General features: G+C 45.7%; 1 protein-coding gene across 1 annotated transcript; it reads left to right on the top strand.

The window, feature by feature from the left end:
• The first annotated feature begins 3,088 nt into the window (after window positions 1-3,088).
• STARD7 (StAR related lipid transfer domain containing 7) lies at window positions 3,089-23,939 on the top strand. The gene is given in 10 exon segments (XM_087969887.1): window positions 3,089-3,479; window positions 9,009-9,467; window positions 14,975-15,183; window positions 16,018-16,067; window positions 17,339-17,449; window positions 18,192-18,274; window positions 18,887-18,986; window positions 21,615-21,699; window positions 23,484-23,603; window positions 23,606-23,939. Coding segments are annotated over 9 exon segments (1,269 nt in total). The 5' UTR covers window positions 3,089-3,479; window positions 9,009-9,039; the 3' UTR covers window positions 23,689-23,939.
• Window positions 23,940-23,982: the final 43 nt, after the last annotated feature.

Below are 23,982 nucleotides of genomic sequence, written 5' to 3'. Positions count from 1 at the left end.
GTAGTAAAAAAAATTGAATCCCACCACTGCTCTGGAGGCCATAAAGCGCCCTGTTTCCGGCCTTCTGGAACTTCCGGCAATCCTGGTTTATGCCCTCCCTGACCCTCTGCGCGGGCCTTGTACTTACCTGGCATCCAAAATGGGCCCCATGGAGACTCCTGGGAGGGGTGGGGTGGGGTGGGCGGGGCCAGCCAGGGGTGGGATTTACCGGTTCACCAAACCGGTAATTAAAAACGATAAAATTAGCAACCGGTTCGCTCAAATCGGGGCGAACCGGTAAGCAGTCCATCCGTGGACTTCAGTCCTTCTCTTATCTGTGCCAGATCATGCAGAGGACATGAGATCCTCTGTAGCCTGAGCGTGTTAACAGGCCACCGTATAAATACAGGGTTGGAAAGTGGAGGGGACCCTTCCCCTGTTCTCTTAATTGCAGGGGGAGAGAAATTGGGATAGCTTTTTAAATTAGACTCCGAAAGCTTCACCTTTTCAACGCCGAGAAGGAGAAAGTTGTGGGATGTAGAAGAAATCTGATCTTTTTATTTTAATTTTAAAAGGTAGTTCAGTTGGGGAGTGTGTGTGTGTGTGTGTGTCCCAATCTGACTTTTGTGCTTTCCGCACGCTCACAAAACAGCCGGTAGCGATCTTTTGCTCCCGGGCTGATTTGGCTGTAAATATTGTGCACACTTTTACTATTTCCACCTGGTCTCTTGTATTTGAGCCCCGGTGCTTCCGGGGTTAGAATGTGCGGGGTTGCAGGCTGACTCTGCCCACAATCTAGCGTTCGATCCTGACAGGACGCAAGGTTGACTCAGCCTTCCGTCCTTCCGAGGTGGGTAAAATGAGGACCCAGATTGTTGAGGGGAAAGAGGCTGACTGCAAACTGCTTAGAGAAGGCTGTAAAAGCACTGTGATGCAATATATAAGTCTAAGTGCTCTTCCTTCCTCCTTCCTTTCCTCCCTCCTTTCCTTCCTCCCTTTTCCTTCCTTCCTCTTTCCATTCCTTCTTTCCTCCATTCCTTCTTTCCTCCCTCCCTCAGCCTTCCATCCTTCTGAGGTGGGTAAAATGAGGACCCAGATTGTTGGGGGCAAGAGGCTGACTCTGTAAAACCACTTAGAGAGGGTTGGAAAGCACGTGAAGCGGGATATAAGTGCCATGGCTATTTGGATCTTGAAGGGAGTAATGGGGAAGTACTGCGTCCGCTCTCTTCCCCTTTTCTGGCTCAAGGCTGGGAAGCAATAAAGGCTCCATGTGCCAAGGGCAGCTTGATTCATCTTCAGAATAAACTGGTGGCTTCAACCTGCCTTCTTTTTCCATAGCGGGACTTGATAAAAACCACATAATCTGCATAGAATCATTTTTAGACCCAGTTCACGAAGCACTGTTGATTAACTCCCATCGGCTAAAAATCTGGATTCCTTTTTCTACCCAGAATAAAATGGCAGCGTGAATGGCCTCTTGGCAAATTATTGAAGCGTGCAGGCTTGTAAAGGAATGAAGGATCTCAGAATTAAGAGAGCCTCGTGGGTTTTCCTCCACCTGGAAGGGCAAACCCAATTTGACCAGTGTCTGTTTGATCGCTTGCAAAGGCCGCAGTTTTTGCATTGACATGTTTCTATTTTTTAAAAAAATAATATTCACATTGTGGTTCATTTATTCTTGTCGGTCTGCCTCGAGTCTCTTTTTCTTCAAAGCTGAATGCACAATAAAGGATTAGAATAGCAGAAAAAGAATTACCCTGTTCAAAAAAGGCTAGAGCTGAGTTGGTGAAATGAAGTCCTTCAACCTTCTTCCAAAATGCTCACCCAAACCAAAGAATTTTACATCCCTGCCTGAAGATGCTTTTAGTTAAAAAAAAATGAAAGACCCTTCCCAAGTTTGGCAGTGATGCAAGAACACCAGGACACACACCACCTATTACTATTATAATCCTTTTAGTGGGAGGTTTACCTGGGTCGTTACGGTCACCTGAGTAGAGCACATGGTTCCTGTAGTCTGCAATTTTTTCCCTCTGGAAATCCATTCCTACTCCCACACCATTTCAAGGGTCTTCATCCCAAACTGTATAGCTAAAAGTCTGACTCGGGACACAGATAAACCTCCAAGTGGCCTCAACGACCCTCTAAAAGGATGGAAATGATCAGCTGTCTGCAAGGAGTATCAATCCTTCCATTCCCCACCATTCAGCCAGAGCTGAAGAAGCTTCTTAGAGGAGAAGCGAAATGTCTTCCAAGAAAAAATACCAGAAAGTCCAGTTGCCTTTTGGGAAAAAAATGCATCTTTGGGATAGTAACAAAGTTGTGTTAAAAGTGAATCTGGTTTCTTCTTTGACTTCGCTGGTCAGTAAGTTGCAAAAAGCAATACCAGGACACTGCAACTGTCATAAATGTGAGTCAGTGGCCAAGTATCTGAATTTTAACCATGGAGATGCCATAATGGTTGTCACTGTGAAAAACAGCCACAAGTCACTTTTTTGGTGCCGTTATAACTTTGACCAGTCACTAAGCAAGCTGTTGTAAGTGGAGGATGGCCCGTATAGTTCGGAAGTGCTGGCTGGGGCATTCTGGGACTTGAAGTCCATAGCTCTTCAAAAGGCTAAGATGGACAAATGCTGCATTGAGCTCCCGGAGTTCCCCAATAGCATCCAGAGCAAGGCTCTTCAAACTTGGCAAGTTTAAGACTTGTGGACTTCCACTCCCAGAATTCCTGAGCTAACATGACCGGAGGAGGAATTCTGGGAGTGGAAGTCCACAAGTCTTAAAGCTGTCCAGTTTGAAGACCCCCCTGATCCAGAGGCTGGGAATTGTGCTGCTTGGCTGCCCTCCACTCTGGAGGAGGCCAGGGCCCAGCAACGCCTGCTTCCCAAATGGTAACTCCCGGGAAAGGGATTCCCGCCCCCTAACCCCCCCCTTTTTTTTTTTCTTTTTCTAAGGGAGAATCCAAGGTCCATCTGCCCTTGGACTGCATCTCCCATCGTCCCTTTGCTAACGGGAGGCCTCAGAACAAGGCTGTCCTTGGGACCGCCTGACTTTTCGCGCAGGCGCCATCCAAGGGCAGCCTCGCTGGAAGGGGGCCGGGGTGGGGTCCTCCTGTCTCCAAGGCGCCCTTGAGTGGGTCACAAGGCGGAGCTCCCAGGCTCGGTGGGCGAGCGATTCGAAGGAAAGTCAGCACGCCGTCCGTGAGAGGTCGTAGGGAAGAAGAAGAAGGAAAAAAAAAGAAGACGACGGACGTCTCTGTCCTCCAATCGGAGGGCGGGGATGGCTAAGCGCTGGCCAATAGGCACCGAGCTCGGGGCGCGGGGCGCGGCCTAGCCAGCGCAGCCCGCTTTCTGAGGGCTTCTTTCTCCTCAAGCGAGGCGGGGAAAGCCGGGAGGAGGAGGAGAAGGCGCCGCCCCGCCCCGTCTTCTGCCCCTCTCTCTCTCCCCAACCTCCGCTCGGGCCGCGCCACCGGCTGGAGGGTTCGCGGGGAGAGGCTTCGTCAGGTGAGGCTTTCCCCCTCCGTCTCGCGTCCACAGCCCCTTCCCCAAAAGGCCTCTGGGAATTGTAGTCCCCGGGGCCTGAGGGGGGCTGAGGGTCCCCTCCGGGGGTGGGGGGTGGGAAAGTGGCCATTTGGCGGCGCCGCAGGGAATGCTGGGAAAAGGGCGCGAAGGCGGAGAGGGGGCGGGCGTGGAGGAGCTCCCGCAAGGCCCGCGAGGGAGCGTCGTGGCTGCAGCCTCCGCCGGCTTCTTCGGGTCTGTTGGCGGGGGGAAGGGCGGGGTGATTGTGGGGGGGTAACGGGAAGCCTCGTAAAGCGGCCAGAAATGGGGGGCGGGTTGAGAGGGGATGGGGGTTTCTTTCTTGGGCATCTCAAGGGGATCGAAGGACAGCGCCCCGAATGAATAGGAGGATCCGTATCTCTATAAGGGGACCCTGGGGGCGTAAATCAAGGGCCTTCAAAACTGGGCAAGTTTAAGACTTGTGGGCTTCAACTCCCAGAATTCCCGAGCTAACATGACTGGAGGAGGAGGAATTCTGGGAGTTGAAGTCCTAAAGCTGTCAAGTTTGAGGACCCCTGGCGTCTATAGAGTAGAACAGGAACTGGGAGGGACCTTGGAGGTCTTCTAGTTCAGCCTTGGGCAGAGGGTTGGACTAGAAGACCTCCCAGGTCCCTTTCAGCCTAGGATTCTATGAAGTGAACCTATAACATCTCAGAAGAGAGACTGTCCAGTCTCTTCTTAAAAAACCTTCAGTGATGAAACCCCCCACAACTTCTGGTGGCAAGTTGTCCCACGGATTAATTGTCCTCCCTGTTAGGAAGTTTCTCCTTAATTCCAAGGTGCTTCTCTCTCCTGGATTAGTTTCCACTTATTGTTTCTTGTCTGACCTTCAGGTGCTTTGGAAAAATAGCTTGACTCCCTCTTCTTTGGGGCAGCCCTTCAAATACTGGAATACTGCTGTCCTGTCATCTCCTAATTCTTCTTTTCTAGTCTAGACAAGCCAAACCCAACTCCTGCAGCCGTTTTTCCTATGTTTTAGTCTCCAGGCCTTTGATCCTCTTAGTTGCTCTTCTCTCAACTTTTTCCAAAGTCTCAACATCTTTTTTTGTAGCATGGTGACCCAAATCGGTTGCATTCTTCCAGGTGTGGCCTTACTAGCGTTTTATAAAGTGGCATCAATATTTCAGGTCATCTTATCTAGTCCAACCTCCTGGTGGCAGGTCATTCCACTGGTTAATGGTTCTAACTGCCAGGAAATTCCTCCTTAGTTCTAGGTTGATTCTCTCCCGGATGAGATTCCACCCGTGGCTTCTTGTCCTGCCTTCAGGTGCCAGATATGGTACACCTTTAAATCCTCATCATCTGTGGAGCCAGCATTCGCTTAAGAAATGTCCGTAAAAATGGGACAAAATTCACAAATTTATCACTTACATTTTGGGCTCAATTTTGGTCGTAAATTTGAGGACTGTCTGTGGTTTATTCATTCGGCCACCAACAGCGATGGAAGGTATTGTTAGAGGGTCTGGAAAAGATTCAGATTGCACTAGATTCCTCCCTAGGTATGGATTTATTATGGAGGGGCGAAACTGGAGTATTGGTGTAAAAGATTTCCCTTAACAGCCTAATCTGCCTAAAGGGAGGGGGAGCAGAACAGGGGCTTTTAGATTTTAATTCCTAACACTACTATAAAGGCATGTGTATTCATTGCTGCAGCTTAATTTGCATGGGTGCCTAGGAGAAAGAACTGAGCCATGGAATTAAATGGTTATTTATGGTGGGTTCAGCATAAACACTCAGCAAGACTGGATTTGGCATTTTTGTCCACCTATTGAGTCCTTCCCAAGGACTTGGAGCAAGCAGATGTGCTTATTTAATAACAATATTGTCGCATAATGTAATCTGTTTCTAAGCAAAGCTGCCTTTTGCGGTTGAGTGAGGGTCTTCCAATGGTGCCCTGGATGTTTCAGGATTACACCCCAGGCACCTATTTTTGCTTTCTTTTGCCACAGTTCTTCTGTTTGCAGATCTTTATATTATTATGTTTTTGTCCTGCCTTTTTTTTAAATATACAAGTCACAATGGCAAACATGTCTAATATAACTGCCTTCTATTCTTCCTACAATGACAACTACGTGCGAGATGGGCTGATAAAGTACGATTGGCCCAAAGTCACCCAGCCGGTTTTCATGCCTGAGGAAGGCCTGAAAAACTCGGTCTCCTGCTTTTTAAGCCACAGCACTTTTACCACTAAACCAAACTGATTCTAGATGCTCTCAGAAAACCATATTACAGGAGCAGATAAACAACTCTTTATAATTCTCACCAATGGTGCATGGCAGATATTTAATACATTTCAGTATCCTTTTCTGGATTTGCCAATCTTGATGGTCTTCAAGAGAAATTGTTGCTCTAGATTGCACACGGCATTAAATTAACTTAAAAGTCATCTGACTGAATGTTATCTATGTATTTCTGTAGCTTTCTGATTGAGGCCATGTGCAAAGGGAAGAGCACATACCTTTCAGCTTTCAGTTGGCTGTATTTTGGCTCAAATCTATCATTTGCTACCTTCTGATGTAAGCAGTTGGGCACACGCTAAAAATTAAAACGTTTCTCTGCAAACTGCTAGGGATAACGCAAGTGAATTTGTACCTATTGTGAATAACCGTGCTGTTGAAAGTCATAAGAGTAATAGAACCTCTGCACCGTTTTGTAACTCTCCTTATCTTCCAAGACCTTAGTAGAAATTGTTCTAATCTGACATTTGTCCTGTATGACTTTTAAACATGCCTTCACAACTCTACTGTACAGGTTTGTGGGTTTTTTTAACCTGAGATTGCTGATGGTGAAAATTGCTTTGTAGGATTTGTTCTCTATGGAGTCACAAGATAGTGTAGGACGGTATTTCTCAGCTACAGCACCATTTTAAGTTGAAGTAAGTTTAACTTGAGTTGAAGTCCCCATATCTTAAAGTTGCCAAGGTGGAGAAATTAGTGTAGGACACACTTCCCATTCTAACTGTTTTAATTCTGTAATCTCCTACCTGTATTTATTGTTGGTCATGCTACATGAGGGATTATGAGAGTTAATCCATTATGTTTATGGACATCCCACTTAGGAAAGATTGGGCAGAACATGGCAGGAAGGAATCATCGGTTTGGAAAGAACTGGGTGGGTGAGGTTTGGCCAGATTATTGAAGTCATATTGTGTTGCAAACATATCTGAAAAAGAGAGGATGGCATTTTCTCTATTTTGTAATTGACAAAAAGCAGGTATCTGAGCTTATGTTTGTATACTATCTTCCCGGCTCATATTTTTAAGTCTCTTCAATACAGTTCTTGGTCCTCTAATAATATTTACTTAAAGCTTCAAGGAATCAGGGTACAGTAAAGATTATGAGCTAGCATCAGATTAATTCTGTCGTTTGTAAAGTTAAAGATGAGTCTCGTTGCTTAATATTTGCTTTATTGTGCAACCGTTAAAGGTTTCTTTTTTCCCTTTTTCACGTTTTTAATAATATATTTCTAATTCTGAAATAGATTGCAGGTATTGGTGGATTCTTTTAAACTGGAATAGAAAATTAGACTTTTGCCATTTGCTACTTTTGAAGAGTTGCTGTTCTTCTCATGCAAGGAATGAAGCATTGGAGTTTAATTAGATTCTGCATCTTACACCTCAGCATTTGGCAAGCCTCAAAAGCTTTGATCCAACAGATGCAGTCACACCTGTGAGATCTGCCTACTCCTTTTTTCACAAACTCACTTCTGACTACAAAGTTAATCTCTGGGTAGAGCGGGCAGGCTGAGCCTGTGTTCTTGATACAGCCAGAGCGCAGCTAACCATCAGGGGTGTTTCTCTGTTACTTGATACTGTTGAGAGTTGGAAGAATCTTTGGGCGAGGGTCTTGCTTGGCAGCTGCTGCAGAAATCTCTACTGCAAAAGAAGCCCCTTGCACCCTTCCTCTTTCGGCTGAACTACTGTACAGGTAGGTATGCTGTAAGCATTCCTGCCTTGGGGTCATTTTTAGGTTGCTGCGAAGCCAGCTGATCCTGTTGCTAATACCAATTACTGTATCTGCTTTTGAGGCCTGTAACGGGATGCTGAGAATAGCGGTAGAGGAGGAAGCATGCTGCTTTTTTTTTGACTCTTGCTTCCCCAAGACAGAATCTTTCCATGCTGGAAATGTTGAATAGTGAGACAGGGAGTTCTGCTCGTGGAGAAAATGTGATGTAGTTCAGGGATCCCCAACCTTTTCGACGCCGCGGCCCGGTACCGGCATCAGCTGGGCGCCGCGGTCCGGTACCAGCATCAACTGGGCGCCGCCATCTTTTGATGAAAAAGTGCTTCCGGTGACCTCACCGGAAGCACGTTTTGTCAAAAAGATGGCGGCGCCACGCTCGGTGAGCTTTTTCGGGTAGAAATGGCTTTCTACCCGGAAAAGCTCACAGGAAGCGCTAGCGCCCATCTTTTTGATGAAAAAGTGCTTCCGGTGAGCTTTCTACCCGGAAAAGTTCACTGGAAGCACTTTTTTACCCAAAAAAGATGGCGGCGCCCAGCAACCAGCGGCCCGGTAAGAGTTGTTCCGCGGACCGGTATCGGTCCGCGGACCGGCGGTTGGGGACCCCTGATGTAGTTGACTTTCCTCTCTCCCTTGTCCTCATGAATGATTTCACTGTGTTGGGGAAAACATCTGTCTTTGGATACACTCGTTGGTTTGAACGTTTGAATTCCATAAAAGCTTCCTTTCTTTCTAGTTCCAGCCCTCCCTCTTCATCTGTGCATTTTTAATAGCGATTTCATGTTGTTTCATGCTTATGCGTTGCACCTTCAATGTTACGTTTGTTTTTGAACTGTCATATCATATGAAGCTTGTGTATTTATAAACCATCATAGCGGGATGTAGGAATCCAGGTGTTTTATCTCTGCGCTTGAGAAATGCAGGATCAATAATTTCATTCCATTTTATACTTTTGGACCAGATTTTGGGGGTGGGGGAGAACTAAATTCAACTAATATATGGCATATTAACCTTCCTTACATAAACCTGTTACTGATACATCTGCCAGTCCTTTTGTGTATTCAGTTCTGTGGAAGAGGCTGAAATAAATCATTTTAGAATAAAAACTAAAGCAAAAGCAACATTAAGCAGAAGAACAAAGGATAAGGAACAGCATAGCAGAATAATTCTTTAACTCTGCTTTCTTTTTGGCATGTTTACTAAAACAGCGTCAATAGATATCCTTTTGTTTAAAAAAAACAAAAACGGAAAAAATAGGCTGACCAAAAACAAAGGCGTTTTATAATGATTTTTTGTGATTTATATGTGGTCTGTAACCCTCGAATGGATTGCTAACGGCGGTTATTGAAGTAGCTGCTCTAAGTTCCTCTCTGAACCCTAAAAGGAAGCTCCCTTTAATTGTGATGCTGTCTATCCGATCAAGAGAGGAGAATCCTAAATGGGGAGATGCCAAACGTTGCGACTGGTGTTGTCTTGTGATTTTGCATGCGTGTGTTTTTTTGTTGTTTGGCTCCAGGGCATCGACTGGTCAGCGAGGCGTGGCAGGAATGTTCCACCCACTTCAGTGGAGGCCTCCCTCCAGCTTTTATTCCCTCTACGCAAACTCATCCCGTTTCATCAGCTATGAAGGGAAGCCACGGAACGTGTGGTGGTGGAATGAGGACTTCCTGAAGGGCAAGTACCAGTGGCTGCTTACGTGGCTTCGGAAAGGCTCCGAGCAAGACCCGGGGCAGAAGAGCCTCCTCTCCCTGCTGGCCAATCAGTGCAGCTACGTGACCAGCCAGAGAATCAGGCGTGCTCAGCAAATCACTCAGCTGTACAGTAACATTTACTCCGAGAGGGCGCGCAAGAGCCTCTTCTCTTCCTTGTGGCGCCGGTTCCGGGGTCATCATGCCAACGCCTGCAAGCTGATGGCAGCCCTCACTGGAGTGTTCCTGTGGGAAGAGGAGAGGATCAAAGAAGAGGAGCTGAAGAGGTAGGTGGTCTTCTCCCCTTCCTTCTCTGGCTCACCGTGTGTGTGTGTGTGTGTGTGTGTTGCTGGTGGACGGGGCTCTCCCTGTGTTGGTAACAGGGCACATCGTAACCCAATTTCCTTTTAATTCCTCGGTGACCAGGGCAGGATTATCACTGGGAGGGAAGAGATTTTCTGTTAGCTCTCGTACATCCAGCAGGTGCCTTGAGTCAGGTTTCTCTTGGGTGCCATAATTACCAGTCAAGCTGGCCGTTGCTGTAGAGCGGGAGTGTCCAGCCTTGGCGGCTTGAATAGGGTAGGGATAGAATAGAATAAAGAATAGAATAGAATAGAATAGAGAATAGAATAGATAATAGAATAAAGGAAGAATAGAATAGAATAAGGAATAGAATATAGAACAAGGAATAGAATAGAATATAGAATAGAGTAGAATTAGAAAAGTAGAGTAGAATAGGATAGGATAAGACAGGATGGGATGGAAGCAGAGTAGAGGGAAGAGAAGAGAAGAGAAAATGGAATGGAACAGAACAGAATAGAATAGTTGGAAGGGACCTTGGAGGTCTTCTAGTCCAACCCCCTGCTCAGGCAGGAAACCCTATACTATTCCAGACAAATGGCTGAGGAATCTCTTCTTTAAAACCTCCAGTGTTGGAGAATTCACAACTTTGGGAAGCAAGTTGCTCCACTGGTTAATTGTTCTCATTGTCAGGAAACTTGTGGACTTCAACTCCCAGAATTCCCCAGCCAGCGCGTTGTGAAAAGATTGAATTCACTCATGCGTCCTGGGACTATTATCGCTTCTCAGCTTGCCCAAAAACTGGGTGGGAGTGAAGGGGAAGATGGAAGGCAGAGGCTCCGGACTTGCCCTGTGAGAGCCAACCCCGCCCCCCGCCCCCTCCTTCCACCGAGGACACTTCTTCTGCAGGTGTCGGCCAAGACACAAACTCACCCTTCACAACTGGACGATGCGCCCCGCCCAGTCTTTTTAACTGTGCAGAATTTACGCGGGAAAAGTTAGAGCCGGTTTTGCATTCTTCGGTGCCGAAATGATGTGCTTGATAAAAGTTTTGCTTTGGGGGATGGCGAAGTTCCTGAAAGCGTCTTACGTTTGTTGGCTTTTGTCAGTCGGACCGTTGACACGCATGTTGGGAGTCAAAGTCCACAAGTCTTCAAGTGGCCAAGGCTGCCCCCCCTCCCCCCACTTAAAACCCCTTCTGGAAAGAGGGAGAAGTCGTCACCTCTATTTTAGGCCAGATTGGGGAGGAGAGGAAGGTAGAGGGAATGACCAGAATTGAATTGCTAAGTGAGACATTTGTTGAGTGGGCTTTGTCCCATTTTACAACCTTTCTTGCCTCGGTTAAGGGAATCACTGCCGTTGTTAATAGCCCAATTGTGAAGTAAATCTGGCTTCTCCCGTTGACTTTGCTTGTCAGGGGTCACAAAAGGAGATCGCGTGATCCTAGGGCATTATAACCATCATAAATATGAGTCAAGCGTCTGGATTTTGATCGCATGACCATGGGGATGTTGCCGTGGTCATAAGTGCGAAAAACGGTCATCGGTCCCTTTTTTTCAGCACTGTTGTAACTTTGACCCATCACAAAGTGAACTTGTTATAAGTTGAGGACTACCTGTAATGGAGCCCAGAGTTTTCCATCGTAAGTGATGACGGTCGTAAGTTGAGGTGCTCAGATAACCTGATAATCTTATGACCCCTTTTTTGCAGCAGACCTTAAGCAAGTCAGGGCATTCCTGTGGGCGGGTTTTGGCCAAAAACTGGTTGAAAAGGCTGGTTTCTGGCCAAAAAACCCCCCAAAATAAAATCCCTCATGAAATTGTATCGTGTGATTTAAAGGCGAGCTGGTTGCCAAGCACCCCAAATGAGGTTATGTGGCCACAGAAAGGGGGCACTGCTGGTTGGAACTCCAGAACTGGGTCATAAGTGCCTTGTAACTATGACTGGTTGCTAAGCAACTGCCCCTTAAACAAGGACTACCAGTGTAACACATGCTTCACCGCACTGTTCATTTATATCTTTTATTTCACATTCTTTGACTTTTAAAATACGAGCTTTTGCAGGCAATCTTGAGACTATTTAAGAAAGCAGGAGAAGCAGGAATAAGCAAAAACATTATACCCAGGTGGCTTTTCCCAAACTAGGGCTCTGCAGTTTCCCTCATTCCTAGTCAGTATCATAATAGATCTTTGGGCATTATGGGAGTTGTTCTCTAACACGTGGAAGAAAGCAAGACTTGTGGTCCCCAGTAAAAGCAAACAGCCTTCGTCATTCTGTGTTTTCAAATATTTACATGGACATCAGGATCTTTTTTTCTTTTTCTTTTAGCCACATATCTGTTTCGAAGTGCACTGGATTCTGTAGATCCTGTTGCGTAGTGTGGGGGCAGCATAAATTCCACTGGGATTAGCTTTCCACTGGCCGCCAATGAAAGCTGGAGTGCTAAACCTCTGGCAGATGCCAGATTCCCTAACTTTAGCAGACCATATATACCTGCAGGATTTAAAAATCCGAGAGCGAGCCGGGCATGTCACAAAGTGGATGCAAGCGAGTGAAAGCTGCAGGAGTCTGCTCTGCTCAAACGGGGGCCAGTCCCAGGGAATGTGCGAGGTCATTGTTGAATAGTTGGCTGCCAACAATGGCTCCCAGTATTCCTCTGGCTCTCCTCCCAGCCCTGAACAGCTTGGGACCAAAGAGCCTGAAAGGCCTCATTTTCCCATTAATGCTGCCTGAAGAAATATCCCTCAGTGCTTGGAAGTCTTTGCAAATTCAGTATTAAACTTCATATTTCCTAAGCTTTGAAATTGGGAGGCTTCCACTGGGCCTCTTTAACAGACTTTTTGAAGTTGTCTTTGTGCTGCTGAGTTTAGCAGACCATTGTCCTTATGTGAGGGGGGCAGTGGATATATGTGTTAAGTTTGGAAGCAGCTTTGCTGCTTTATAAAACTGAATAATTCAGCCGGAATTCTGCAGGAACATGGGGGTACTAAACTTTCTCTTCTTTCTGGAAATGATCACTGTGGCTGAAACCATTGTCTTAAAGCAGCATCCCTCAACCTTTTGGGCACCAGGGACTGGTTCTGTGGAGCAGGGGTCTCCAACCTTGGCAACTTTAAGCCTGGAGGACTTCAACTCCCAGAATACCCCAGCCAGCAAAGCTGGCTGGGGCATTCTGGGAGTTGAAGTCCTCCAGGCTTAAAGTTGCCAAGGTTGGAGACCCCTGCTGTGGAGGACAGGATGTGGTTTTGCATGCTGCCTGGAGCAGGCACATGCAAGGATGGGGCTCTGCTCAGTTACACAGCCCAGTTCCTGGTGGGCTGTGGATTGGGAGTTGGGGAACCTCATCTTGAAGCATTGACGGTGAGGTGATGGTAGGGTTTATTTAAAATAAACCGCAACCTTTCCGGCTTTGTGGACTGGTGGGTAGGGGGAGAGTGGGTGGCTGCAGGCGAGCAAGTGTGTGTGTGTAGTTCCCTTTGCACAAGCAGTGGGCACACACCACTCGCACAAATGGAGCTTTGCATGCATATGCGCTCACCCGCCCTTTGTGCAAGTGGAGCTGCGTGTGTGCACGCTCACGCGGCCCAGTTCCGAAAGGGTTGGGGACTCCTGGCCTAGAAGATGTGAAAAGGAAGGCGAGAAGGAAAGATGCCATCAGAAATTCCTGAAACATAGATTTAGTAAATCTTCTAACATGAAAATAAATGCAAGGTGGCTGCTGAGAACTAGGCAGTAGCCATGAAACTCACAATAAACTTTTTAACTCCAGGAAAGGCAACTCTTCATATATTTAAGCGTCCTCAGAAAGTTTAATGTTTGGAGAACTTGTGAGGAGTAGGTATCAGTGTGCTGCAAATCTGTTCTGAACCAGTAGCAGGTGAGGTCTTGCAACACACCTTTTGGCTGTTTGCGTGTTGCTGAGCTCAGGACTGAGTCTTGCACAAATGTTGGAACGCTTTGCGTAATCCAGGCCACCCTTGCCCAAGCGCTTAACCTGTAATCCCCTGGGCTTTTGACAAGGTCTCTGTCGTGATGAATGCTGGAAGTAGGGTGAAAAAGATTTGGCACAGTCTTCCCACTTACCTTCTCTGAGTGACACTGGCCCAGTCCCTGACTGCCTAGTATGCTTTTTATGAACCCACATTTCGGAATGAATTGTTTCCCTTCAACGTTGACTTCAGCGCAAATCAAAGTCAAGAGAGGAATATCCGTTGCGCAAGCTCAGTTGAAGAGAACAAGAGGTAGTAGATCTATCTGTTCAGGTTAAGTACCGTTGATCTGGAAGCTTCCAGATTTATGTAACAGTTGTCCTAATAAATGCAGCTCTTTGGAAGATCAGTAGATGATTTGACTTAGTTTACCTATTGTCCTCATTCAGCCTCTTTAGTCATGCGTGCATTCGACATATTTCAAACATGTGGCCTTCCACTGAATGGTCATCCATGTTAGAGTTAATAGCCTCACTCATGGCTAACCAGAAAATGGCTGGAGTCACATATAATGTCGAACCCTAAATCCAATAATAGAATAACAGAGTTGGAAGGGAGCTTGGAGATCATCTGGTCCAGCCCTTTACTCAAGCAAGAGACTTTATACCATTTCAGACAAAGGGTTGTCCAGTCTCTTTTTAAACACCTCCAGTGATGGAGCTCTAGTGCAACTAGAGCTGCTCTTTGATTAAGATAATGCAAAAGAATAGAAATAAAAAGCCCTGTTGATGGCAGCACTGAGCTGGTCTTAGCTTGCTAAGAATAACCAGCCAGGTTAGAACTTGGACGGAAATCCAGCAAAAAATCAAAAAAAATATTTCTTTTCTTTTTTAGAATAAAAAGGCAGCATTTGTTTCAGTAGTTTCTTATTCCCTTGCCAAATATAGGTTGATTAAATGTTACCCAGCAAGTCCATGGGGATGGGTTTAGGAAAACAGTCAAGATTCGTTTTTCTTGCCATGTACATCTGAACTAGACTGGTGTTTCTCTGTGTCATATAATATATGTGGGTATTTGCATGTTTGTTTGTTTGTTTATTGTGTCATGGTTATGTAGTGTATATTGGAGGTGGAGACCCTTTGAGAGCTGTATGCAAATATATTTCATTTTAATGTATGCCAATTAGTGTACATTCAAAGTGACAATAAAATTATTCTGTCTGTCTATCTGTCTATCTTATTTATTTATCTATTTTATTTATCTATCTTATCTATCCTGCCTGCTATCTATCTATCTATCTATCTATCTATCTATCTATCTATCTATCTATCTATCTATCTATCTATCTATCTATCTATCTATCTATCTATCTATCTATCTCTGTCTGTCTGTCTGTCTATCTATCTATCTATCTATCTATCTATCTATCTATCTATCTATCTCTTTCTTTCTGTCTATCTATCTATCTATCTATCTATCTATCTATCTATCTATCTATCTATCTATCTATCTATCTATCTATCTGACCAGAATAAGCTGACACGTTTCAACATTGTCCTCCCAAGGTCTGTGCAAGAAATGAAACACATGCAAGAAATATCGAAGTTCTTCCCAAGCAACACGGAAGACGACGAGATGCAGGAGCTGGAGGAAAGCACCTGCCAAGGGGTCTCGTCTGATCCTGAAGAGCAGAGTTGGGAAATGGTGGTCAGCAAGAAGCACTTCAAACTATGGAGGCGTCCGGTCGGCGGGGGTCATATGTACCAGTATCGAGGTAGCCTCACCCCCTCCCCTTTCATGAATTCACTCTTGTCTTAGTACACAGATCACAAGTCTGTCTGGCCAAGTTGGGCTGCTTAATTCGCTCTGGATAGCGAGATGGGCAACATTTAAATTGAATTAACCACTAATAATGATTGACCGGAAAGTAAAGCTTGTAAAGCCACGTTCAAGGCTTAATAAGGGCCGAGGGAATCTTAAAAAATCCAGATTCAGGGATTTCTAAGTCGGTCCTAACGTTTTCCAGTGGCTCTCCGTAGTTGGGCCAATTTTTATCGCTTACAAGTTTGTGTAGGGAGCCCTGAGGTTACGCTCCTATTTGGGACCAGAATTCCCATCACTGAGCAAAGTGATTATGAAGCAAAAGATGTGATTGTGCCACTTCTCCAGGGCCACAGCTCCAGCAGTGCAGGCTGCGGCTTTTAGACAAAGACCTTAACTGATGAGATTCCCCACCCCCCCGCCTCTCCATCTCCCATATTCCTTCTAAGAGCCGCTTCCCAGTTTATCATTGTCTTTTGACAGCCAGGAGCATTGAACTTCAGCCACGGCTCCATTTTTATTCACTTAAGAATGCATCCTATCTGAGGGCCAGAACTATTGTAATTGAAATAAATAAGGAAACAAAAGATGGTACGAGCGGAAGATGCTCTTCTTCACTGTTTACTGTTTATGTTTTAAATTAAACTGATCTTTAAAAACTTGAGACTGGTCCATAACAAGCAAGGTGCGTTCGGGTGCTTTGGAGCCCACCACCTACGATTTGTAGTCTTAACCAAGACCTGCATTTGCTTTACTGCCCACTCTGAGATTTGTCTTTCTATTTTAGTCTTTGGAACATACACAGATGTGACACCAAGACAGTTTTTCAATGTGCAGGTGAGTTCTCCCACGCCCCTTCCTGTTTCTCATTGGTTGTACCTCCTGCTTATTAAGTCTTTAAGCCAGCCTACGTTCTGCTTGTCCTGTTCTTACTGTAGGAGGGATGTGAGGGCCCTCTCAGAAGCATAGCCAAATAGTTCAAAATAGGGCAAATAAAGCAAGACAAAATAACTGTAAGATATTCTGCTAGTACATTTCTCCAGTGCTGGTTGTTAAAATGGGTAATGCATGTTCAAAAATTGAAAAATTAAGGTGAAATGTTTTACTATATTTGGTGGCAAGCTCAACAGCTTTGGAATATAGTTTACTGCAGCTAGAAACAAGTCTTAAATGCTCACTTTCCTTTGCTACCATTTATTTTTTTCTGTTAACTACTGTACTTTATATACCTACCTATCCAATGCACTGAGCTGGTTTTCCATAACTGTCACCAAGATGCTTCCTTGTTTTTATTGAAAAATAGCATTCAATTGGGATGCATTTTCCCCTAATTTGCCAATCCTCCAATGAAATGAGTAATGTATGTCTTTTTCCTCACTTCCTTTCTTTTTAAAAATAATTTTAAAAAAATACTTTTTAAAAATTTGCTTACCTTGGTCAAGCTGATAGTCCGATGACCAACTAACTGTCAATAAACACACATGCTATTAAGGGGAGGAGCTTTGGCCCACAACGCTTCTTTCTGGCTTTCCAAAATATCTCCTGTTATGATTTCTTCTTCATCCTCCTACCTTATTTTTTTTTATCCCTTCAGACGTTCTTGTTTTTTTTTTTTTTTTTTTTAGAAAATTTAATTAAATTTTTACACTTTTAAAAACAAATCTTATATGCAATTTTTGCAGTAAGTTATGGCATAGACTTTTCCATTTTCATTTACATACATACATATCTACATACACACACACACGCATCATTTACATTTTACGTTCTGTTCTATACCTGTTCTGCATTTTCTGCAGAACGGGTTCTGGGTTTAAAAGAGTTTAATTTGTTTTTCTCTACTCTTCCCTGAATTCTGATCTTCTCACTTGCTTACCCTTTTGAGGGAAACGAAAGCCTGACAAGTTAATCTCCGAAAACCCCCCGAACATGAAGGATTTATTTCCACCTTCTCGGGGGAGAGAGGAACTTTTAGTTCGAGATGGTAACCAATCAGGAAACCTCAGGATTTTCGATGTTGGCTTCGTAGTCTGTTTTTGGGGAATTGCGTCAGCAAACTGAAAGCTTAGGTTAGCTGACTTGAGAATGCGTGGCTTCTTCTCTTCTAGCTGGATACGGAATATCGGAAGAAATGGGACTCCCTCGTGATCAAACTGGAAGTGATTGAGAGAGACCGGGATACGGGCTCGGAGGTAGTGCACTGGGTAACTCACTTTCCGGTAAGGCCTCCTTCCTTTGCCCAGTGCTGCTAGCCAGGTGCATTGTCACAAGCCACCCAGTCTAATGACACTTGTCATGCCCCTCTTAGAATCTGATTCCGAGGGGGAGGTCGAGCAGCTGACGGAGTGGGAGTGTGGCTCTGTTGGCTGTGGAGGAAACTGGGGAAGGAAAGGACACAGTCCAGCTGGGCATTCAGAGGAAGACCCAGGCCCACCCCCTCTTCATCCTAGGGCACACAGGGAGGAACAGATAAGGGAGCAACATGGTTTACAGGGGAGAAAAGGGCCCTGATTCCCTCCATTAGCTGCAGCTGGGAAAACAGGATTTAAAAAGGGTGTTTGCGCACAGCACCTTGCTGGAAGCAAAGCATAAATTATTTTGGTTTGTCACGCTTTATCTGGGTTCCGGTGTCCTCCCAACTCTGTGTGTTTCGTTATCTTTTGAGTTCTGCCATTCCTTATCCTGCCCTATCTCGTTAATTGCTGCAGTGTGGTTTGTGTTGGTTTTTATTTCTAATTTATACAGTATGTACTTTGGGGTTGGACTGAATTTCTTTCCTTTAAAAACTGTTCTTGGTAGAGTTTTTTCTCCAGCCGATGATAACTGGACACTGGGGGCCAAGTTGGAGGAATTAAAGGGACTTTACCTACTTTTGTGACTTTGTTGCTTTTGTGCCACGCCCCTTTGGGTCATCACAACACTGCTCTTTTCTTCTTCCTCCACCCCTACATCCCTTTCCAGTATCCAATGTATTCGCGGGATTACGTTTATGTTCGGCGGTATGATGTGGACCAAGAGAACAACCTGATGGTGCTGGTATCACGGTAAGGAGGCGCCTTCGTTGCATGTCAAAAGGACCAATCCATCCGTCCAGCCGCCTGCTAAGATTTGGGTTTCTAAAACCTTCTGGAAAGGTTCTCGGGCAAATGCTGGAAGGATGAAGGAGAAACGAGTGCCAATGTTGTTGTGAAGCTCTTTTGGGAACTCCAGTTGTGCTCTTTTTTCCTCCCAAGTTTCAACGTGCCTATCAATTTGAGATCCCTGAAACACTTTTTGGACCTTTCCCTCTGTTTCTTTTGTCCTGTCACTGAAAGCTTTTTAGGCGCAGAATAAGGCGTAATGTGCATTGTGTACTGCAGGCATGTCAAGCTCAAGGCCATTTTCCCATATCTCTGTCAAAATAATCTTACTTACTAAGTAATCTTAGTTACTTACTAAGCACATCTAAATTACATGAAAGGAACCCTTTGAAATCCGCAAGGCAGGTCACAACTTTTGAGCACCCATTCATGTTTGGAAAATGGAAAATTGGAAAAATTTGATACGCCCCACTCTACAAGAATTGCACCATGTTTGCAGTCCCAGAATTAAAACTGATGGTTGTTTGGTTTTGGGGGGAAGCATAATGTCCTTTTTTTTTTTCTTATTTTGCTCAGAGCGGTAGAACATCCAGGCGTCCCCGAAGATCCTGAATTTGTCCGGGTCCGAACCTACGAGTCACAAATGGTCATCCATCCTCACAAATCATTTGATGAGGTGAGTTCCTTTATTGTATTTTTTTAAAAAGGGGAATCTGAAATTTACAGGGAGCAGAAATATTTAAGAGGCTGAAGCAACCATTGTTAATGTGTGTCTGACCCCTGTTATTTTTGACTTATTATACACATTTTATTATATTTTAGGCCTCAAAATTAGACATATATATCATCTTTGTAATCCTTGCCAGTGACTATTTGGTCAGGGCAGCAACAGCATTGGTCATTTAATTTCACAATCATCTTTTTCTAATGCAAAATGGGTGGGGCCAAGATTCTCTAAGCCAGATACCTTTGTATTTTTAGGTTTTCTTCAATTGTTGTAAAAAATGACATTAAACTGGTTTGAGAATGAGTTCCCTCTCTTGCTACACGTTCTCCAGAATGATTGAAAGGGGTCAGAGAGTGAGATTTGCAAATGTAATGCCCTTCAAAAGTCTCTGCTGCAATTGTGATCAAGTTGAACCCACAGAAAACCACTGTTCTGCAGCAGCCTTAGGAGGAGGAGGAGCAGCTGCCTGGAGGATCTCTTGTCCTCTCCTTATACAGAGAGGCTCCAAGGAACTGATTTACTCACCATTTCTTTGGTCTTTGGTCTTGGTCGCCGTGGTTGCTGGCCCTATAAAAGCCGTCTCCCCCAGAAATCCTGTGTACTAAGGAAAGGGAACTGTTCTGACCAAGGCTTCCTAGACCGTAATCACGCACACACTTATTTTAAAAACAAATCTTGTTTTATTGCAACGCTGGGAATTATTTTCATTCCCAGCCGGTAATGAATTCTCAAACAGTCCCTCGAGATGAGCACCCACCTTTCTTCCCTGTGAAGTGCTGCCAATAGCAGAAGTATCAAATGAACTAGAAAAGAAACCAACCGAAGTACAAAGAGCTTCAAGAATGAATCTCAACCGAACGAACGACTTTGCTTCCTGCAAAGGTTTCGTCATCTTGGCCTGACTTTTATCCCTTAGGGGAGGGGCAATCCCTTAGGGGAGGGGCAATCCCAGCCTTACTCCCAAGTCATCCCTTTTCTCTCAGCTGCTCTCTCCTTCTAGCAGCTTTGCGCGCGCGCACACACTGGGAATAGGCTCCCCTGGGTCCTCTGCCTCGCTGTTGCCAGACTGTGGAGGCTCCGGAGTCAGCACCCCACTCCCCGATGGTCCTGGCCCCATCTCTGTATCGGACGCAGGACCCTCGTCCGAGTCCTCTCCAGACTCCCTGACTGGTCCCCGTTCTTTCCCACTGTCCGATTCCGCTGCCGTCTGCACCGGCTGCCGGCGAACCAAATTAGAATTAGAATTAGAATTAGAATAGAATAGAATAGAATAGAATAGAATAATAGAATAGAATAAATGTTGGATGAATAGAATAGAATAGAATAGAATAGAATAGAATAGAATAGAATAGAACAGCTTTATTATTGTATTCTACAAATACAATGAAATTTGAAAGCTACTCCAGCACAGTATCCCAAACACCACATCACAATCACACTACAGAGTATTTAAAAATTAAAATAATTAAAATAATAATTAAAAACCTACTCTAAAACCTATTTAAAACATATAGCAAGTTAGATAGTTTAAAAATGCCACTATATACATAGGGCTAAATCACGTATGCATTGTTTGATTCAAGACAATTATTGCCTTGGGAAAGAAACTGTCTCTCAGTCTATTAGTCCTCATTTTAAGACACCTATAACGTCTCCCTGAGGGTAACAGTTCGAAATATGAGTGTCCCGGATGAGAACGGTCTGTGGAGATTTTTAGTGCTCTAGAGAGGAGTCTGGTCTTCGCAATCTCTTCCAAAGAAGAAAGAGAGCAACCGATGATTTTTTGTGCTGTGTTTATAACTCTCTGGAGCATCTTCTTATCCACTACAGAGCATCCAGCATACCACACCGTTACACAGTAGGCCAAAATGCTCTCAGTGGTAGACCGGTAAAAAGTAACCAGCAACTTCTCACCCAGACCACTCTTTTTCAGCAGCCTCAGAAAGTGCAGGTGCTGTTGGGCCTTCTTTGCAGTGGCCATAGTGTGGACCGACCAAGTAAGGTTGTCGGAAATATGAGTTCCTAGAAATTTAAAACTATGAACTCTTTTCCACACAGTCTCCATTGATATATAGCGGGAGAGGCTCCACTTTGCATCTTCTGAAGTCTATAATCAATTCTTTGGTCTTTTTGATGTTCAGGGCGAGGTTATGACTCAACAGAACAACCATAACCAAAGTTTGACTGTAAGAAGGCCAGATACTTCTGGAGCCTTTATTGCTTCAGACTTACGGCAAGAGAGATTGTTCACGATTCTTTCCTTCTTATCACAGCAACAAGCACTTTTTTTTTTATAATTTATTTTTTCACTGTAACAGAATAACAGAGTTGGAAGGGACCTTGGAGGTCTTCTAGTCCAACCCCCTGCCTAGTGCAGGAAGCCCTACACCACTTCAGACAAATGGTTGTTACAATCTCTTCTGTGTTGGAGCATTCACGACTTCTGGAAGCAAGTCGTTCCCACTGATTTTGTTTTGGGTAGCAAAAGGGTTACATTGGGCAGGTTACCTCACCGTGCAGATAGCGGCGGATCTCCTCGTTCCAAGGAGTAGTAATCCGTATCGTTTCTCGTTTCAGAATGGCTTTGACTACCTGCTCACGTACAGTGACAACCCACAAACTGTGTTTCCTCGATACTGTGTCAGCTGGATGGTTTCCAGTGGTGAGTTTGGGGACTGTGATTCTTCAGCATAGAGAACGGGCTCCCCAAAGTGGCAGAACGAGAACTCTTTTGAGTTGGTTGTGTAAAACACCAGGTGACCTCAGATCCCAGAAGGGCATGATCTAGATCAGGGGTGTCCAACCTTGGCAACTTTAAGACTTGTGGACTTCAACTCCCAGAATTCCTCAGCCAGCAAAGCTGGCTGAGGAATTCTGGGAGTTGAAGTCCACAAGTCTTAAAGCTGCCAAGGTTGGACACCCCTGATCTAGAGCAACCCCCCGTTTCAATTTTGGAGGCCTGGCGATGTGAATAAGTCTACTTTACTACGTTGAAGCGAGTTGAAAATTATCCTTGGGTGAAAAGAAGTCGGCTTTGTATCACAGGGGCTTCATTGGCCTATGAGGTTCAGGGTCAGGCTTGGTATTGGAGAGCCACTCCCTTGTGTTACAGGCATCCTTTTGAACTCATTGGAGCGGTGCAATGAGTTCGATCCTAGGTAGAGGCAGATATTTCTCTCTCTGGGCACACTGACAATATATATCTGCTGAACAAAACTCCTCATTGGCGACGGGAAGAGCATCCGGCCATTGAAATACTCTGCTAGCTCCATTCAGACTTCACCCAGCAAGGGATTATGGGGTTGTTAAACGAAGAAGATGATCCTTTTGGACTTATTCAAAATTGGCTATTGACGCTTAGTGGATTTAAAAGGCACCCCTTCAGGTTCCATTTCTGCCAAGCTGAACAAAGTCCCCATAATTCTGGTTCAGGTGCCTAGAAGGTTTCACTCCTGAGTGCCAACTCTGGGCTTTGGCCTGCCACAGCAGCCGCCTCCTGGGCGGATCCTGCCTTTCCATGTCGCCCAAGTCGCAATTGGTGTGAGTGGGATGGCTCTTCAGTCTTCAATCCCAAGACGAGGATGTCTTTAAGGCAGCGGTCTCCAACCGGTGGGCCGGGCACCACTGATGGTCCATGAGAAAATTTTGGTGGTCTGCAGAGAAATGTCCCCCCCAAAGCAATTAATCCAGGCTGCGTGGGAACACAAGGCTGAGCCGCCCACATGGCCGGCGGGAACACAAGGCTTGTGTCCCTTGCATTGCGCACAACACAAGGCAGTGAAGGGAGGTGGAAAGGGAGTAGGGGGGAACTTGCCCCACACGCCCCACGCACTTGGCCTGGCCACTGGGCTGCTTCTCTCCACTTCTTTCTTCTTCTGCTTTTGGCTGCATGCAGGAAAGCAGCCGAAGTCTTTCTTTCTCTCCCCCAACCTCCGCCAGAAATGAGTCTTTGGGACCCTGCAAGGCCTCCTGCTCCAAGAGGCTGCGCTGGCAAAGACTCGTTTCTGGCGGAGTTTGGGGGGAGAGAAAGAAAGACTTCTGCTGCTTTCCTTGCATGAAGCCAAAAGTCTCTCTCTCTCTCTCATTCCTCCTGAGAACGGAGCTGGAGACGATATCCTGAGATCCAAATAAAGAACGATCGATCGGTAGGAAAGCGGCGTGGGGGATTTTCCTGCAGACTTTTGGGGGGATTTTTTTCAGGGTCCGCGGGATTTAAAAGGATGAGTTTGGTGGTCCCCGAGGTCCAAAAGGATGGCGACCCCTGCTTCCCCCTCCCCCCAGATTGCAGCCCACTGGGATCTCCCCTTAATTCAAAACGCTGAAGTGCTTTTGAAGGAGGAACAGTTTCACCAACCGCATGTAGGTGTTGGATTCCCCGTCGTCCGCTCCACCCACCTGTCTGTGTCCTCTTCCCCCCCCACACCCCTTCATTGTCCCCCATCCCAGGCATGCCGGACTTCTTGGAGAAACTGCACTCGGCAGCGCTGAAGGCCAGGAACATGGAAATCGTTTTGAAAGACTATATCTCCGCCTCCAAGTCCTGGGACAGCGGGGGCGAGAACAGCAGCGGGAAGGGAAGGCCAGCGTGCCCCCCAGCCAAGAGCACAAGAACGAAGGAGCCCGCAGCCCTATTCAGATAGACTATGCTTAAAAGGAAGCGAGGGGCTTGGTTTGCAACGTCGCCAGCCCCCACGCCTCTTTGCTCCAGGCTGGGAAGAAAAGGGCCAAAGCCACGGAGAAGATTGTCTTTGGGAGCTCGATCACCTGCGCCTGTCCTCCTCCTCCTCCTCTTCTTCCTCCTCCTCCCCCTTCTCGGCCACGTCTCCTCCTCGAACGGAAGCAACACCGTCAGCCCTGGGGAACTCAGGCTCGGCCAGCTTGAAAAACAGTTTTGTGCGGCCACTTCTGCGTCGTGATCTTATTTGCTCTTAACCCTGTGGGTGGG

Source organism: Notechis scutatus, chromosome 7 (genome assembly GCF_049901735.1).
Source record: "Notechis scutatus isolate UNSWTSFEM ecotype Mainland chromosome 7, rNotScu1.2, whole genome shotgun sequence".
Classification (NCBI taxonomy): domain Eukaryota; kingdom Metazoa; phylum Chordata; class Lepidosauria; order Squamata; family Elapidae; genus Notechis; species Notechis scutatus.
This window is presented reverse-complemented; position numbering and strand designations above follow the sequence as displayed.